Consider the following 20,470-nt stretch of genomic DNA (forward strand, 5'->3'; position numbering starts at 1 on the left):
TGCTGCCATCTTTAACTGCACTTTGCTATACTTGACACTTTGCAGTTATTCAAAAGGTTTTGTAAATGCAGTCCTGAAATTTATGTTTTGGAGCAAGCGAAAGTAGAAGAACTTAAGTTAGAAATCTGTCATACCACACCAGGGGGTATAGACAGAAATTCCCATGCCATACTAACAGTTTTGTGAAGTTTCATCCTAGTCTACCTCACATTTAAAAAGGTATGTTTCTCCAAATGTTGCCAGTGATACAGTCAAATGACTTTATACTCTGCCCCCACTGCCGTCAAAATTCAGTGTGTGGTGCTGAAATGTACATTGGTGCAGAAACCCTTATTGTTCTTGTTTGACCATCACTATTGTTATTTGTTTGACTGACAGAGACATAGTGGTGCATATAGTCTAAATATGCCCCTAGTTGCACTATGAAGAAAAGCCCGCTTGTTAACCTTTTGTCGTTTTGTTTCTCCCAATGTTTCACCTCAGCTTTTGGATCTCACTGCTTCGACCTACTCATTAGCGCCTCCTCACAGGGTAGGTTTACAGACAGAAGCTTTCCTCTAGGGGAGGTGGAGAAGAGTCAGGTTAGTGTAGCGGTGTTTGTGATGCTCGCATGGCTTTTTTCAATAAGATTTAGCTTTTCCCATTAACAGTAAAGGGGTGGATATGCAGTGTACAAGATAAGGGATACCACTTGCTCATGCTGATAATGAAACTCCTCAAACTGTCTTGCCTTTAAGATAACACCATACAAAAGATCCAAAATCTTCATGGAGACTGATGGTAGCATAGGTGCTTATAACACAACCGTTTCCATCCCACCCCCCCCAGAAACAGTCGAGCTGATAGTATGTCATCAGTTCTCTCCCTGCCTAGCCATCTTCTCCTGCACCTGGGCCAGTAATCAACCTCTGATTGATGGGGTCATAGTCAGAACTATTTCCTTCTATGCACTGGAGCCAACTTGACTTCAGTGTTCTCAACATTGCCAATGACGCCTGGAAAGAAAGTGCCAATAGAATAAATGCCACCAAGATAGGGGAGTGGGTGTAACACCATTAAAAAAAAAAATATATATATATATATATATATATACACACACATATACACACACACACACACACACACACACACACACACACACACACACACACACACACACACACACACACACACACACACACACAATAACCATGTCAGTTGTTTTGATATTGCTAACACTGATAATGCTGTATATTGTAAAATTGATGTAGGAGTTCTTTCTAATCTCTATTTGTTTCTGCACTCCCAGTTTCTTTCATGACCTATGAGAAACATTTGATACTTTATTACCCCCTACTAAGCACTATGCTTGTTGAAGGTACAGACCTTATAGGTGTAGCATGATTCCTGGACAAAGAGAACACTGCTTTATTGGTAAGGTCTCTGTTTTTTCAGACTCAGGATTTACAGTTACAGGTGTTCTTCAGGAGCCTGTACTTACCCCTTACTGTCTGCCATCTTTAAGACATGTGGCCCTGTACTGGAATATGCAGTTCATTCAGCATTTATCTACTGTGCAAATTCCCACAAGTCTTCTCAGGTCAAGTGCAAACAGACACTGGCATCCCTTAAAATATGCTTAAGAAAAGTTCTAAACACCCAAGAAACTCAGAACCTTCTTTTTGGGACCAGATTCCTGCTTACTGGTAGAACCTAGCTGTGCAGAGTATCTTCCACCCAATGTACTACTAATAATGTTCTCCTGGGTTCTATTCTCACATCAGCATTAGGGAGGGGTGCTGCACTCATTAGTGCATTGTTCTTCAGCTGGGATGTTAAACCAAGGTCCCATCTGCTTGAGCTAGTGATAGCTCAGTTGGGTGTAAGGTATCTCATTGCAACTATTGAAAAGAGTAGGGGTTTAATCTAGAACCCTATATAAGTGAAAAAATATCTGCAATAATTCCTTTTCAAATACTGTTGGCAACATAAATACACTTGCTAAGTATGCTATGTTTCTCATCATTGCTGAATATAGCAAATAAACCTTTTAATCTGAATGACAATTTATATGTTCTCCAGAAAAGACAGGTTTGTTTTTCCCATTGAATTCTACTTGCATTTTTGTTCCCAAATGTTATACCTAACATTGATATTTAATTCAGTGTAAAGTATATACCTCCTATAGTTACTACATCACCTAAACCTTTATTTTTCTCTTTATTTAAAGTTAATCCTATCACCCCTAGATTCATCTGTGCAAATGATTACTTCTTTTATCCAAAATGTTTTTTTTTTGCAATTACTGTAATATCACCTGTATATAGTAACAAAACTGGATTTTTTCATACACCTTTATAGAATTATCACTTGTGACATAGGCAAATTTACATTCATATAAAACTAATCAAACTACATTAACATAAACATTATGTCTTCTTTTTTGAAGCCTTACCACATACTTCCATTTTTCATTTTCTTCCTGCTACTCCACTTTTGCCTTCTTTTACTTTCTCTGCATATGTTTTCTTTTCTATCTCTCCACTATTCTTCAGAATTGCATCTGCATTCTTTTTTGTATTTTTTCCATAATGTGCCCCAAGAAAAATCTCCTTCATTTTCTGGCTCACTCTGTACCACCATTTATTTAAATAAATCTTCCTGCAACCCTACTGACTGGAGGGTTGTAATTATACATCTATCCTTTGTTGACTTGTCTCTATCAAACAGATTCTCTGGTCTTGATATTTGCTTTCTCCTCCATTTTCTTCACCACTCCATCATCTCCTTATCTCTTCATCTGCCTCTCTGTTTCTGCAAGCCATCTCTGTGTCTGGAACAGAAACAGGAAGTGCTCCTTCAAAATGGATCCCACTCGCAACAATGACAAGTGCGGGGAAGTTCCGTGATGCTCTGGCTAAATCTCCTCACATAGCATAAATACCATGTTGGGTCTCCCCCTGAAAAGAGGCTTTTAGCCCAGTGGGACTGGTCAAGAAAGTATAGATTGATAGGACACACACACACACACACACACACACACACACACACACACACACACACACACACACACACACACACACACACACACACACACACACACACACACACACACTCTATAGGTAAGTAAGTAACTCCAGTGGGTCTTCTCTTGACAACAAGATATTCTATGCAAAACCTCCATGTTACCCACAGGCCGCTTAGAGTGCAAGCTGAAGCCAGCTAAGAAATGTAGAAACTTCTCAGGTTTTCATATGTGCATTGATCCTGTAATCCTTTGTGAGTAATTTGCATTATATGTGTTGTTAGCATAATGAGCTCCTTTTTTTCCTGGACTGATTTTAGTGTGCTTAACAGACTCTTATATTTAGTATTTTTTCTTGCTACTGCTTAAACACAGATCACAAATTCTCATATGAAGGTTTGAAAATGAAGTAAAGAGGCAGCGCTGTTCTGACCTGAGTATATCTGTTAATAAATATACACAAAATGCAGTGACTAATACTTCAAGTCAGCAGTAGCCCAATTAAGTAGTACACAGTTGCACTGTGAATCTGTGTCTACCTGAGTTTAGTGTACTAATGTGCTGTAGATCAGAATGCCGCTTGGCATATTTTTAATAAGTTACCTCTTACTGAATTTACTTTACTCACTCAATCTGAGTCAGAGCAAATCACAGTAAACCACTGCAAAAGGTGATAAAATGGTCACCCTAACTTAAGCTTCAGGCAGCCATGGAGGCCTTGGTACATGCTCACTGTAATGGGCAGATTAGAAGGGCAAAACAGTCCTTATCCGTCATCAGAATCTGCATTGCTCTACTAAGCTTTTCTCCCAACCACAGTCTGCTTTGGGAACTGAAATCTTGAGGAAACCTGCATCTAACCTTTGTTTGTTCACAGTTAAAAATGGAACATGGACTTTTCAGTCATACCATCCCCGTAAAATGAAGCAGCTTCTCAAAAGTTTAAGAAGCTTTCAAATGTAATTCCCCTCTCAAAGGGATTTTAATCAGACATGTTAAGTACATTGCTCACAATGAATAATGTGGAATTAACCTAAATGACGTTATTAATAGGATCTCAGAACCTTTCAAAATCTGGGCACAACAATAAGTCTGTCACACTATACTGGGTTGCAGCAGTATTTCCTGTATTAGTTTTCCTTCTCCTCGGCATCTCTAGTAGGTACTCTGTACCCCCATCCTCCCTTTCCAGTTTTCAGAATTTCACTCATTGCCTTCAACACTTAAGCAAATTTTGTGAAGTTGTAATTCTCAGCCAACAATTCTGGCGACAAACAGGAAACTACACAATTGTTAGTAGAACAGCATTCAATCTGATTCCGTCACTATAGACTTTGCAAGCCACTGATGTGCCAAAGTCACTGCATACCTTTTTCTTGCCATACAGTAATCTCATAGAGGATTGTAATTCAGAGCTGCAGGGGTATGAGGTGTTCAGTGAAGCTGCACACACAAAAATGTTTTCTGCTTTTCATTTTACGAATGTGTCCTCTTGTTGTTCCTGTCTCACAGTTTCAGGCTTTGTTTTGATGATCTTCAAAAAGCCAGTTTGTGTCCCACTAGGCCACCACCTGTAAACATATATTTAATTACTTGTCAGCGTGCACCTTAACTAGCTATGAAGAGTAAACTCATCTTCTGGGAAACAGCCAAAGGTTCGTAGGCCACTACAACAAGATTTGCTACGATGTGCGTCTTTTGTACTGGAGCTCCTCTCTTTTAAGGATAAACTAAGTCATAGCACTCATTACAAAGCTACAGTGTATAAACTGATTTTTCTGGTTTCTGGGCTGTGGAGAGTGTCTTTAGGCACTGTATTACTAGTTTGAGTAATATGTACTAAATGTGAATTGCATGGCTGAGACAACAGTTCACGAGGTTTGAATGTTATTTAAGTCAGTTTGTGGATCTTTTCTTCTGTTCTTCTATGAAAGGGCTATGCCCAGTTCACAAAATGTATGAAGTAGGTAAATAAAGAACTACTACTACCATTACTACTACTGATTTATTCAATTCTGATTGCTTTTCAGAATGCTGTAGTGTCTTTCAAAGAATTGTGTGGTATTTCTCCAGTGGCAAATCTCATGCAGTGCATACTGGCCCTGTCGTCTCGCTTGTTCAGCAGTGACAATCTCCCTCTTGTGGTATTCAATCTCAAGGAGCAGTACCCGACTATGGAAGGACAAGGATTAATTCCTGAAGTTTTGAAAAAGGCTATGGCAACATATGATACGGTAGGCATATTTTTATTTAATAAAGTGGATATGTTGAAGTTGCTGCTTTATCTGAGGATCCTGCTGGTTTTAAGTTTTTTTGCTACTGTGAAGGTTATATTTATTTTTCATTACTTCACTATGGCCTTGTTACATCAGATGGGAAAACATTAGGTCTGACCAACAAATGAGGGGGATGGTGTGTAAGTTGGACCAAACACGTGTGAAATGATAATGATGATTATGATGATGACGATTATTATTAACTTTGTCTATTTCTCATCTCCCCACCACTACTAAGTCTCTCCCACCAAATGATTCTTCAACAATTCTTCTCTTACCACATCCTAATGGCTTTACTTGCCTGAGCAGAAATGCAAGTTGTACAATATGATCTGTCGTCCAGACAGATAGGGTACTTTTACCCTTACCCCCACCTGTGGTGGTGATGGACATTTCTTCCCAAAACAAGGCCTACAGTGCTAGGCCTAGTGCTGCATGCATGCTTCCCCTGGCATCTTTCCTGATCAGGAACTAGTTAGCACTTGGATAGTGAGCTGACTTTCCTTCCTTTAGGATGAACAGACTTACGATGTTCATTCGCTTCCATCCTGACAGCCAACAATTCACCACCTGCTGTTCAGATGTGGATCAAGGCATGTGATCAGGGCTTTGTTTGTCTGCACAATAGAGAAGGCTGCAGATAGGGAAGGTGTTGGACTGACTAACAAGAAAGAGTGGTGAAAATGGAGCTGTAAATATGAACAGTAGCACTAGAATGTATGCAGATGTCACCATAAAATTGATTCTATTTCTGATAGACTTAAGTGTTTCTGTTTCTTGTGTGATGTAGATAGCAGGTTGCAGTGAACATATAACCTTTGCTTCTCATTAGTTATGGAACAGCATGCTCAGGCTTAAAGATGAACTGCAGGTGTACTATTTTGTTCATGAGTAGGGGCATTCCATAACACATGGAGAACAATGCGCAAAGACCAGATTGTTATCTGTAGTTTGTATTGGTGTCTCCCAAAGTTTAGTCCCAAGCTTTAGTATAGCTTAGCAACTGTTTTTCATCATTTCATTTAGGTTCTACCAGTGGACTATGGGTTTTAGAGGTTCCAGGAGTGCACCTGTAGGCATAAAATGCTCAATATGTTTGCTGTCAGGCAGCACTCATCGGGAGCCATTTCAGTAGAAGTGGAATACTCCACTGTAGCCATTTTATAAAAGATTCTTAGAAAACTGATCTTTTTAATCTGGCTTATGATTCATTTAGATTTTTTTTTGGTTTCACCTATTCATTACTGTCCATCTTACTGCTTATGTTTTAATATATTTTTTTTATTTATACATTGTTAAGTGCTTTATTAAAAACACCTTAATAAACAAATTTTATCCCCACTTCCACTGTATTCATTATGCTGAAGTGCACCTTATGAATGATGCATGCAAAATAATATTTGGTCATTAGGTAATTCAGTGAATCACAGTGGTCAGCAACAGCACCCATTGCTGCTATGCAAGCTAATTTTGTCTCACTATGTTTGTTTTTGAGAGGAATCAGACCTCTTCTGTGTACTGATCAGCAGGCTGTCAGTTATTGGCTAAGAATGATGTCATCTTATACTATTTGGCATTTATTTTACCAGTACTACTAGGATAACATCACCACTGTGATATAGAAGAGCATGAGGGATGCATCCAAATACAGAAGGTATGTTGAAAGTTGGAGGACAGAAATGTACAGAAAAACCATGTCAGCTCAGAACAGTATTGAGTCATCTTACTTTGAGGCTGAAGAATTTAAAGGCCTGCTGTTTGACAGAAACATTCATTCTCATCTTAGCTTTTCTGCAGTTCACACATGATTTGCTGATATTTTTACTTTACTGCAATGCACCCAGTCATTTTAATTAGTCTTGTCTTACAAACCCTGCTGCTGTAGCAGTCTCTACTTTGCTGTTTTACTTTCTCTTGATTTACTGTCTATTTATAGTGGCAAAAAGTTAGTGCAGAACTTATGTTTGCACTACTTGCTTTTAGAAAATCTGTTACTCACAGGCCAGGATTATTGTTCCAGGGCAAATTCACTAAAAGCCTTCTTTGTATCCAGATGCACCCCTTTAAGTGGCCATGGCTACTTCATCTACTAACCTGATTTCCAATTTTGGGAATTTCTTCTTAGTTCTAAAGGGGGAAGTAGAATGCAGATTATATCTGGTTTCTGAGTAGTGTGATTCTTGATTCCACTGTTAAACCCAAAAGTGAAGCTGTGAAGGGATTTATGTATGCTTAAACCCAAAAGTGAAGCTGTGAAGGGATTTATGTATGCTTAGCAAACTAAAGACTAAATATCCTTTTCCCGTGAACATGAACAGCAAAAGGTTAGGAGATATATTGCTTTACTGATAGGTCACTTGTTAATATTGTCTGTAAAATCATTATCTGGTCTTCTTCATCTATTTGTGCCAGAGCATTGATGCCAAAAATGTTCATCCCAGTTTTAAGCTGTATTTGTTGGGAAGTTCAGAGAAGCTCTTCAGTACATGTGTATAAACCATTGTTAAAGAAGAAGGATTTTAGACAATGAGTCTATGTTTTGCCCTCAGAGCAAATTATTGTCCCTCACTTGTATGCACATATTCTGTATGACACATCTACAAATAACAAATTTGCTTTCTACTTGCAGGTGCTAACAACTGCAGCTAGAAAAAAAATTGTTTTTATTTGTGTTGCCTTATTTCTGCCAAGTAGTGTAGCTGTCTTTGTTATATGCAGGGATATAGATAAATGTGTACCATGTAAGCAATAGTGTACAAATTATTTTGGGACAAAATTATGCCCAGCTCAAAAGCACAATGGTCTTTATTTGTAGGAGGGCATCTGGTTAATCACTGATAATTTTTTTCTAAGCTCAGTCTACTGATGAAGTATTTTTTATGGGCTGGAGGTTAACCAAGGGTAGCCTGGGAGGAAGTCCTTTTACCGTGCATTTAAGGGGGGTTGCAGGTTCAAATATGAAGGTGTATTGCTGCATGGTTGGAAATTTGGCTATTATATTAAGAATGCAAGCCTTTAACCATCATGTTTTATGGAAAATATGCTTTATTTTATGGTTAGAATTGTTTTGAAAGTACAGGGTGACTGGAAAGGAATATTATGGTGGGTCTGGAGGTGGATCCTAGTTTCAGGAATCCTAGTTTAGCACCATAAGTATACAAACCATTGGCGCTTTTAATGAGTGAGATCATAATTATAATTGGAGATGAAGGCAGCACAAGTTACATTTGCAATTTTGATATCTAATGAGAAGAAGACATGACATTTTGGACTGGGGTGAAGCATGGACTGAATTTGTATTTCCACTTAATTGGGAGTTTAAACAAGACTTAATAAGAGATCAGCTCAAGAGAAGAATTAAAACATATTGGAGGCTTCTAAAGTTGTCCAGGATAGTGAAAAACTTCTGAGATGCAAAGAAACCCCAACCTCTAGAGTCAGGATCGATCTCTAATATAATAATAATATAATAAGAACTATTACAGTGTTAGATAAATTTTCTTTGCATACAATTAAGGCAAATTGGGAGACTTTTAAACTTTACGGTAAATGTGGAAAGGTGGACTTTAATGGCAGAAATGATGTGGGATGTGAGTGTGGCTAGGAAATTTAGAATTTTTGCATGGAAGTGCTTCTATAAATATTTTTATAGCCCCTTAAAGTTAAATTAAATATTTTCTGTGGTGCATGTAACACTAGGTAACGTGGAGCTGTTACATGTTAGGTAACTGTTACATATCTTTTGGTGATGTCCACGTTTATATGCTTTAAAACAGAAGGTTCAGGTAATTATATTCTAGGGACTGATAAAGAGCTTTTAAAAGATTTTTACTTTTTGAGCCCTATTATGTGCCCTGGTATAGGTAAGTCAAAGACCCTACTCCTGATGTTGGTTCTGACTGTGGCTAAGCAAGTGAACACTGAAGATTGTTAGTGTAAGTAATAAACCTGATAAACCTCATCCTAGAGAATTAAGACAGTTATTTTCAGAACTGATGAATGGAGAAGGCTTTTTAAGCAATATCAATTCGTAGGGATCTAAATTGATATCTTTATGGGGTTTTGTTTGTCCTCATGCATCATCTTTATTTTTTTATTTTACCTATTCATTATTATCCATATTATTGCTTATGGTTTAACATATTTTATTTTTTACTTATGCATTGTCAAGGCACCTTAATAAACATAAACTTGTAGCCCCAGCTGCACTATTTTCTTTATTCTGTGGTACACCTTCTCTGAATGATACGTACAAATTTATATCTTCTCATACGTTCATTGCCAGGTTTACCGACTACCTCCTTTGCTCCCAGAGACTATTTCTGGTAGAGCTGGGGCTGACACAAAATTTGGAGGCATCCTGGGGTCTGGTCATTCACATCTATGAGGGGGTTCTTATTTTATGCAGTACCCTGTCATTTCCCACTCCATTGGTCCCATGTGGTACAGTTGAGAGGCGAACATTCAATGTGGATGTCCAGCTTATCATTGTAACTCTGCAGCAGCTCAGCCTTGTTCCCACCCTACCCCTCCCCTTTGACTTGTGTCTCTTAGTGTGAAGTCCTAGCCTCCACCAAGGATCATCACGGGAGTGGTGCCCATGGAACCCCCCACCCACCAGGGATGGTAACACCCATCCCTCCTTATCAGTCCATCAGACACCCAGTTACCTTGGTCGTAATCAGTGCTTTATCCCTGTATACCACTGGAGCAGTATGTCTAAACTAAAGTTTTTAAGTAAGTGGTCTCCTTAGGCCCAATATTTGGGAGAACAACATGGTAATCCGATTTAGTAGAGGAAGAGGAGATCAGGTAGTTTTACTGTGAGAAGATTTACAAGAGGTTGTGTAGTCTGCTTGCTCTATTTTCACTTGGGGGGGTGGGGGGGTGGGGGTTGGTTCTTGGGTCCTGGAATTTGTTATTGATTTCCTTTAAGTATTTAACTCTGTCTACTGTGTTTTGAGGATAGTGAGGTGGTTTAAGAATTCATAAAAATAAATAAATAAATAAGTCTGTGTATTGTGTTTGTTCTGTTGGCTAATTTTGTAAATAGTTTTGGCTTTTGTATGTATTGGAATTGTTTTTAGCCTGCATAATTGTTATGAATGTATTTTAATAAAATTTGGAAAAAAAAATTTGCTTCATGATTTAGTTCTGGTTATGAAAGGTTTATAAGCACATCTTGAACCAAAATCACTGTGATAGCAATGAGAAAAACTATAATCCTCCTTAAAAGTGAACCTGCAAGCCAGTTATCAACCAATAACTTCCCCTCCAACAGTGTATAAATTAGTATTGCAGAATTAATGCAGACAGATTCACGTATTCATAGACATATTGCACAGATATGTACATGCCTCTTCCATAGTATGTCTTTTATATCACTGCAGACTACTCCAGTTCACTGTGGTATATAAAAAATATCCAATTTTCTTATTTTCATGAAGGTACACAGGACCAGTTAATACCAGCAAATATCAGGCAGGAAACCACCCTAGACACATTCAAATTTGAACTGAAAAAGGCGGTGCTCAAAGATTCATGATGCAATTTCTTCAGCTTTGTGTAGCAGCCAAACCCCTTAATTTGTACTGTTTTGATTAAATACCTCTGTGTTTTCTCTGTATGTAATATATCTGCAACTGGATATACTGTAACTTGTGACATGTTTTATAAGTAATTTTTTATCTGTTTGTATGAATACTTTTTGTCTATAAATATCTTGTAAAATGTCTGTTCACCTTAACATTTTTATTTCACTTTGTGCCTATTTGGATTGGATCATGGCTGAAAAAAAATGTCTGTTGACCAGCCCACTCACCTGATTATAAAACCGTAATAAAATAAGTAAATAATATATGACTGCATACCGGACATTGCTGTGCTTGTTATGTGGGGATGTACTCTTTCTCATGGCAGTACAATACAGCATAGCTGCAACAGGCAGTGCAGTGAAGTATATTCTAAGTAGCCACATGCTGTGGTTTATAGCCTTGTCCTAACCTAACAGTTCCTTTATGTAAACCCAGTGCAACAGAGATAATTCAGTAGCAACATTCCCTTACACTATTTCCCCTATGCATTCTTTAACATACACTTCTGTAGTTATCTTCCTAAACTGTCACCACTCCATCAAATTATCTAGTAAGCTCCTCACCCATATCCACTCCCAATCCACCAAAGGAACAATCTACGTGCCTTGTAGCTTGAGTTGCCTCCTCCTTTTCTACTATTTAAATTGTACACACCCCATTTGCACATCTGTTTCACTTCAAAAGTTCCCCTTCCTCCTCCCACCTTCATGTCTTTACAAAAATACAGATTCCCATTACATCTTTAATAAATATCTATATCTACACATATTTAGCAATATCCAAAATATATTTTCAAAGTTGTGCCTGTATTTTTCATTTTAAAAGCAACACTAAATCCAACCCAGGCCCTTCTTATCACCCTTATACTGCCAAACACTATTTCCATTATAGATTCACAGGCTCATAGATTAGTGCTAGGCTAACTGCTCTTGTGGTCCATTTTAAGCCTAGCCAGTTGCCCCATGTTAGAATCAAACCTTACATAAGGTAAACATCTTATCCATTGTGCCACCCTCCCACCCTTCACTATCTACATTTATCCTTATCAAAACTGGTAGTATCAGAATAAATTAGACCAAGTGCATTCATTCTTAACTACATACCCTGCTGACTTCATTGTTGTCACAAAGTCTTGGGTCAAGAATGATGCCTGTAATCATAGTAATTCTTCCAAGGGTGCTCTTATATGTTTAATTCTCATCCATGCAAATGAAACAGCAGTAGTAAACTCATCCTTTACAAAAACAACCTGCAGATACATACCACTTCACAAGCTGGCTGCCTCAATGATTATGGCCCTAAATGAATATTAGAAACAATTCAGCTACTTAACACCTGTCCACCCATTCTGCAATTTGCCTACCAATTAACTCCATCCTCCTCTGACAAATTCAAAACACCGATTTTAGAATTCCGCTGCCTGTCTATACACAAACCTTCTTTTTTATGATACTTCAATATTAACCTCTTAAGACCATGCCACAATGACATTCAGTACTTTCTCTTGAAGTACAACCTCAAGCAAATGATCAGTAGCCTCATAAGGCCCAACGTGAAACTAACAACCACTCACTTCTTGACCACGCCATTACAATCATCCCAAGCTGGATCTCCTAACTTTCAAGCTGACTGCTCACCAATTAATTTTACTGTCTCAGTCTGCCCAACCAAATTGACACCTAAAGTTATAACCATTTGGGCTATAACTCCAAAAACACCATCACCCTAAAAGTAGATGCAGGGAAAGAAAACTGACTGGTCACTGATCCTCCAATGTACAGACCTGTCTTTAGCCCCTTCTCTTCTCACAAAAAACAACTGTATCCTCTTCAAGACAAGCATTTTTCAGTTATCTTCAAGATATTTAAATCAAACCAAAAGCATTTGATTATCATGAACCAACATCTTTCTTAAAAATTAGGAACTCAGCCTTGGAAAATTGGGAAAAAAGACTCGACTCCCAAAACAAGCACAAATGAATCACTCTTTGTAGTCTTAGCAGAAAAGCAGTTGTTATAAATCCACCTACCCATCTACAAAACCAAGAATCCTCCAGTTTTATTAAACTAAACATTTCCAGAAGATAACAGTATTTTTGGCCATTCCTTTACTACAACACATGTGGTAGATGACTCCAAACAGAATCTGGAAACATTAAACCCGTCAGACTTGTTTCATGAATTTGCTAATCTCCCAAACTTCTGTATTCTCATATTCAACTCCCTTGAACCTCCACTTTACACTCTGAGTCTACTTCTCCCATGTCAAAATGTTCATAGATAGGAATGTTCATAGACTCATACTAGGCTAACTGCCCTTTTGGGCCATTTTAAGCCTAGCCAATTACCTCATGTGAGAATCAAACTCTGCACCTTATGTCTCTATGGTAATCACCTTAACCATTATACCAACAGACAGTAAAATAAACAGCCTCTGCAAGGCTCAAACCCAGGACCTTGCACACCATAGCCAAAGTGATTTACCACTAAGCCATGCCAGATAATGAAAGGGATTAAAAATCGCTTACCATTCAGTGACGTTTCTGGTCCAATGATCTTTTGCCTTGATTTCTCAGTTTGATCAGGAATATATAATCAGTCCCTTATTTCACTTCTGTAATGTCTGTCTATGTCACAGTGTAATGCTTGTGGTATGAAACCAAGCTTCTTTTACTCCCTTTTTAAAGATTTCTCAGTGTGCCTCAGCAAAAGTGTTCATACCCATTTCATTTCTTCTTATTCTTGGCGAACTGAAAAATTAATTTGCTGTCACTTCATTACAAGCATACTCTTTGCTGACCTGACACTAGCATGACTTCTGGCCTGGCCACAATGCAATGAACACTGTGTACACCCACACATATGACATACTAACCAACATGTACAAAGGTGATCAAACAAGTGCTATCTTTATTGATCTAAGTAAAACCTTTGACTATGTAGATCATTTGCTACTCTTACACTCTCTATTTGCTATTGGAAATAGCACCAAAGCCTTTGTGTGGCTTGAAAATTTCCTTTTCTGTATATTCTTCATACTCAAAATTGGAACATCTTCTTCTATTGCCAAATTATACAATGAAGTACCCCAATGTCTCAGTCCTTTCTCCCTCAATGTTCTCTATCTTAATGAAGCAACTGCCTGTCAAACACAATGTAAGCTGATGATATGACAGTCCAGTTCATCCCCTTCTGCTATCAGAACTTGTGTACAGAATAATGTTAAATGTGCCTTTAACTGACTACAGAAATATACCTCCTTCTAATCCTCAGGAAAGAAAAAATCCATAATATTCAGATCAAAGCAAAAATTTGAAACCCTTTCCCCAAATAGGAACGTCTCTGTAACAACCATACCCCAGTTGGGATAAGTGATAATTTCCATTACCTTGGGAGTTTGGATTGATAACCATCTAACTTTCAACCACTACATAACTGTGACTAAAGTCAAAATTTCCAGATCTCTTTTTTGTGCAAGAAAAAAAATCCTATCTCCTTTTTCCAAGAGGGAGAAGTGCCAAGGAAAGTGCATTCTTCAAGCATAAATAGAATATGGATTACTAATAGCATAATTTGCCTCCAAAAATAGCCTTTCAATACTTCAGACACTGTCATATCAAATTTGTAGATTCATTGCCCTCTCCCCTAAATGGCAGTACCAGCATGACACCTTAGCAAAAGCTATATGTTTCCTTACAAAACAAAGGTCTCATTTCATACTTTGCACACTGTTATATCCTTGTATATGATACATGTTTAAGTGCCTTCTTTGTCACAACCTAGTTGTATTACTGTTATTGATTTTCCTACTGCCTTATTTCATACAGTGAAATCACTGTTTCTTTTTCTGCTTTATTTACTTACTGGCTATACTTCTCGTGGGGTAGATTGCTGAAATTACCATTTTTTTCTGCTGACTGTTGTATTATTAAGGTTAAATAACATTGCATTTTTGCACCTTGTTGTTTGTATTCTACTGTTCCCTTTTGCTTTACTAACTATAGGGTTAACTGATACTGCAGTACAACATAAGGGGGTACTACACTCCTGAGTGTGTCATCCTTTAGTTGAGATGTTAAATGAAGGCCCATTTGATTGAGTTGGTGGTAGCTTAGGTGGATGCAAAGATCCGCTGACACTTATCAAAAAGAGTAAGGGTCCTTTATTTATATACATATTTACGTATATTTATACACATTTACAAGTTCATACAATAATTTGAAATCATTTTCATGTTTTTACAGATCAGTCTTGATATATATATATATATATATATATATATATATATATATATGTATATATTTTAATATTGAGCTCCACTCTTTTTTCTATAGCTATCATCTAAACTTTTTAATATTATTGACAATATCTATTTTCTATTAAACATAATTTCATTAATTATTTTATTCCATAATACCCATACTACATAAAACATGTTTTTACCTAAATCCACTTCTGATTTTTGTTTATATACTCATAATATCTATATTCAGTCATATCAGTATTTATATCCTCATTATTCTTAACATTTTCTATATATAATTTATTCCACAGTTTTTTACCTCTCTCATATTTTAGAAAAACGTGTTCTGCTGTTCATCTCCACAATGCAAACATATTGTTTCATTTTTCTTTTTGTAAGGCATATTTGCGTTTACAGGTATTTTTTATTCTCATGACATTCAACATAACGTCTACACCATTTCTTTCATTCTGTAATTTGCTTTTTAATCTTTACTTCTGGAATATTTTCCTGTGGATTAATACAATAATATTTCCTTGTAATATTTTATGCAATATTTTTTCTATTTTCTTCCACTTTATCAGTCTTTATGTTCCACATTCTTATCTTTTGTTGATAATTCTCTATTTCTTCACTAAAACATTCTTTTGTTTTTCATTACATTGTATTCTTTCCCCAGAATTCCTTATATTTAAATACATTCTTCACTAATTTCACATTTTTTAACCATTTTAACCCCTTGTGCAAATTTAAAGATGCAGCATCTTGTCATACCTAATCCCCTTTTTTCTTTCTTCATGTATAAAACACCCCCTTTAGCAGGATTTAATCTCAATCCTCATGTAAAGGGGAAGAATAATTTTAATAAAAGTTTTTCATACATTCTAGGAATCATGTCAACACTGGATAAATATACCATCTTACTTATTAATACTGAATTAATTAAATTTGTTGTTTTCATATATGCTAATCTGTATTTTTCAATAATATACAAATGTCTGTTATTTCCTTTATTATTTTATCCTCTCCTTTCTTATTGCCTTCTTCATCAAAATGTATCCCTAGAATCGATATTGCTTGCATAGAAAATTGTATACCTGCTATTTTTATTGTATAACCCATTTGTTTATTTTTTTTTTATTGTCATACCTCTTTTCTTTAAACTTTTAACTAAATAGATAACTTCTCTTTTCCATTCATTATTATTATTTATAATAGTAATCATCTGCATATGACATCATACCTGGAACTTCAGCTTCCGTTTAAAGTATAAAATCTGCATTCTTCATTTTCGGAGTACCCTAACTCTTGTATTCATGGCTAAAGCAAATAAAATACTACTCATGGTATAAGACAAAATGTCCTATTATTTATATCTGTTCATTTTCTTAGCCAACCATTGACTAAGACTCTTAGTTTATTATTTTATATGTCATTATACATACTTGCTTGATTTATTTAATGTTGTACTTAGCATCATTTCCTACAGTTTATCATGCTGTATTAAATTAAATGCTTTGTTAATATCAACTATCATACATTTTTGAATCAAATGTTTTAATATTACCTATCATAAGTTATGTGTTGTCTTCTTTCTATTTATATTATCTGTTATTTCTCTCACTGTCATTAATAATGCTTCACATCCTTTTACTTTTATACAGTATGCACTTTCCTCGATTATATATTGCATGTTATTCTCAAATTTTTGTATTATTTTCATTACTATCTTATAGTCTATATTATTTACAACTATTAGTCCCTATATTTTTATATCTTCTTTTTCTCCCTTTTCCATATAAATTTTAGTATCTCACTAAACAATTCCTTATACTTTAATCCTTCATTTAACCATTCATTAAATACACATAGTAAGTATTTTTTCTGCCATCTTTCTAGATTTTTATACATTTCAAACCCAATACCATCCAGACTGGATGCTGATTCTACATTTAACTATTTAAACACTTTTTATAGTTCATATAGTGTAATCTTGTTTTCAGATTCTCTATTAATTTGTTCAGAATATTTTTTTACTTCCCATGTCCGTATACTGTCTTTTTTTTACTAAACATTTCTTCCACATACCTTACAACAATTTCCATAGTTTATTGCTGACTTTTCTTGATATTATCTTCTTTAGCTTTCATTTCTCTCATTACATTACTCCTTTGCTATCTTACTTAGATGAGGTGAAACTTCTTATTTTCTTCCTTGTAAAAATATTTTGATGCATGCAATATATATTTTTTAATTTTCTTGTAATTTTTTTTATAAATTTATTTTTCTTTTCATAATATTCTCTGTTATTATTTTCTAAATTATCCATTATATCTCTATATGTTTTAGCATATCTCTGATTTTCTTTTTTCTTACTGTGTTTTGCCAAATTAAATAAATATCCTTATTTTTTCTTTTAAAAGTAATCCACCATTCTGACCAAGTAACATAAAATGCCTACATAGTAATATGGTCCTTCCATAATTGATTAATATAATTCTTTCCTGTTTTTATTGCATTCCTTTTCATTTATTATTTTATCCCATTTCCCATTTTTATATGTCATTTATTATTATATATTTCCAAGCATATTGCCAAATGATCTGAGAAATGTGTTGTAATACATTTCTTCTTCCATTGTACATTTTCCTTCTGATACAAAAAAAAAAAAATCAATTTCTGATTTTAAAGTACCTCTCCTTAAATATAATTTATTTCATAACCAATTTTCCACATTTCATTACTTCCATCATATTTTTTACACTTTCTATTTCCCCTTAAATCACAGTTGAAATCTCCTGTAATTATTTCCATATTTCCAACAGCATAATCCAATATTTTCTGAAATAAATTCTCCCTTTCTTTACTAAACACATAAGTGTATATACCAATAATTATGTAAACCCTTTCTTTCTCTCTTATATCTATAATTGTTCCCATTTTAACTAATATAACATCCAAAAGTTTCACTTCTCTTCTGCATTGAACTACTATTCCTGAACACTGCTCATTCCGTATGCTCCATATTATTTCTCCTTCCCATATTTTTTCTATCTATAATTTTTCTTCATATGTCAAAATTCTTATATTTTCAAGAATGATAATATCAACATCACATTTATTACACTATTCTAAAATTGCTATCCTTCTTGTAATATTTTATACTATTGATATTCACTGAAAGAATCCTTAAATTATTCCTTTTCCTGTTCCTTAATTTAGTAGATACCATCCTTTTCTTATATTAGTTTCTTATAAAAAAGATTTGTTATACATTCCCTTTGTTCTTTTCCTTTATATTAATGTCTTTATTTGGTATTTGCTGTCTTGCTAGAGAGATCCATGCATGTCAGCTTAGGATGAGATAACTGACAAGCCTTCCTACTTTGTCAGGAATGGTCTATGCCTCTCTTACCAAGACTTTCACATGCTGACTAAAGCCTTTCCTGCCCCCATAATGCCCTTTTAAGCAGAGGTTATTTGATGAACATTCCAACTTAGTAAATTTTAATTTGAACTCCTAGATGCCCATATCACAATAAACAAGATTAATTGCCACTTCTTAGCTTGCTACAAAACACCCTCCATGTCCCCTTCTGAGTACAATAGTGAATTTAATACATTGCACTTCCCACTAGAGGACTTCAACTATATGTCAGCATACTGATGGGCCTACACTGCCAATGGTTGGCATGTGCAAAGCTTTGTTGACATTAAAAATGCTAACTCTCTTTTACAAATAGTTAACCATCCTAGTAGGGGCCACAATAACCATGATGTAGTCCTCACAAGTATGGCCACTTCTTGCATATCTCCATATGCATCACCCTGCCTTTTTAAATCAGATAATGCAGTAGCGATCTTTTCCTTATAAAACTGGTAGTACTTCTCTTTAAATACCTCTGTATTTAGGGACTTCTCAAAAGAAAATCTTTTTTCACTTACTTGATTTCCTAAATGCATTTTTCTTTAATCCTCCTGCAGTGAATCCCATTGCTAAAGCTATTGCCTATGCCTCTGGCTTTCACTCCCACTTAGTAGAATTCAGTAGTTGCATAAGACAGTCCCTATTCACAACAATATAATGAGAAATTTAAAACAAATCTCCATGGTGGGATGCCGTATAAATAAATTTTATAATAAGAGAAAGAAATTATTTCATGCTTATAAGATGTCTTATTTTCTATCTCCTTAAGAGCACACTTAAGTAAACTAGTAATGTGCATAAAAGGACCATTAGGAAGCCCAAAGTTGACTATGAAATTAAAATAGCCACCTAAAGCAAAAAGAACTACAAATAATTCCTTAACTATATCAGTAAGTTAAGAACTAACACCCAACATTGCTCAGAACTAAGAAAAATAAAAGAGCACAGCGTTGCGAGCCCACAATCTTAGTTTAATATAAAAATAATAAAACAAACAGGTTAAGCGCTTTCATCAATAAGTATGACTTCTTCAGAACAAACTGCCATTATGAATTTTACATTTAAATACAAGTTGCTGGTCTGCCATTGGTTCTAAACCAACCAATTCCATTTACGGGAAGAGGACATACTAAAGTATGCAAGCAAGAATTAGTTTCAATAAAATAAATAATTTCATCATAAATGGCCATGTCCACATAACATAACCTTAATATAGTACACAATTAGTGCAAAAAATACTGTCACAAAAACAGTTGCAAAAAGCATTGTAAACATTGCTAAATTTGATTTGCCTTCTCTTTGAGAATTGGCATTATAGTAATATGCTCGTTGAGCCCAGGTGGATAATCAGCAGCTAGTCTTAACTGTCACAATAACTCTTTCTTATATAATGCATTTTGCCAATCCCCACCCCTTATTTCAACAGTTACAAATTCGAGTATACCAAACTTGAAGCTTAGAAAACCATCACATATAATGCTGTGCTTATATAAAGCATTAGTATCTTTTTTATTTTTAATATCATAGAGATGCTCATATATTCTAGTTTTGAACATTCTCTCTGTTTTCCCTAAATAGAAGGAAGAACAGGTGCTACAGATGGCTATATAAACTAACTTGTTAGAACAACTACCACTTTTTAAGAAGACATGACTTTTGTTTTTGTTGTCAAGGGAAATAGAAGAATCTTGCAATATATATGAACAATATGAACACCTTCCACATGGTCTACTTCCACATCTTTTACCATGTTTAGTACTACAACTACTACCTGTCTCTAGTAAAGACTTAAGGTTGAACCACCTTCGTAAACAAAATGGGTTTGTCACCCAAAGTATGAAAAACATCAGTGTTGGTTTTAAAAACGTTCCAATTTCTTATCAAAATTCCTTTGATCTGGGAATATAGAGGATTATACTGCACTGCA

General features: G+C 35.5%; 1 protein-coding gene across 1 annotated transcript in view; it reads left to right on the forward strand.

Annotated features, from left to right (window-relative positions):
• PLCL2 (phospholipase C like 2) overlaps positions 1-20,470 on the forward strand; it is a 1,801,981-nt gene that overhangs the window by 982,626 nt on the left and 798,885 nt on the right. Inside the window, exon 3 of the mRNA XM_044066972.1 lies at positions 5,035-5,238. Within this exon, the coding sequence (XP_043922907.1) occupies positions 5,035-5,238 (204 nt within the window). The remainder of the gene's footprint in view (positions 1-5,034; positions 5,239-20,470) is intronic.

The sequence above is a fragment of the Protopterus annectens genome, chromosome 3.part1 (genome assembly GCF_019279795.1).
Source record: "Protopterus annectens isolate FY-2018-M chromosome 3.part1, PAN1.0, whole genome shotgun sequence".
In the NCBI taxonomy this organism is placed as follows: Eukaryota; Metazoa; Chordata; order Ceratodontiformes; family Protopteridae; genus Protopterus; species Protopterus annectens.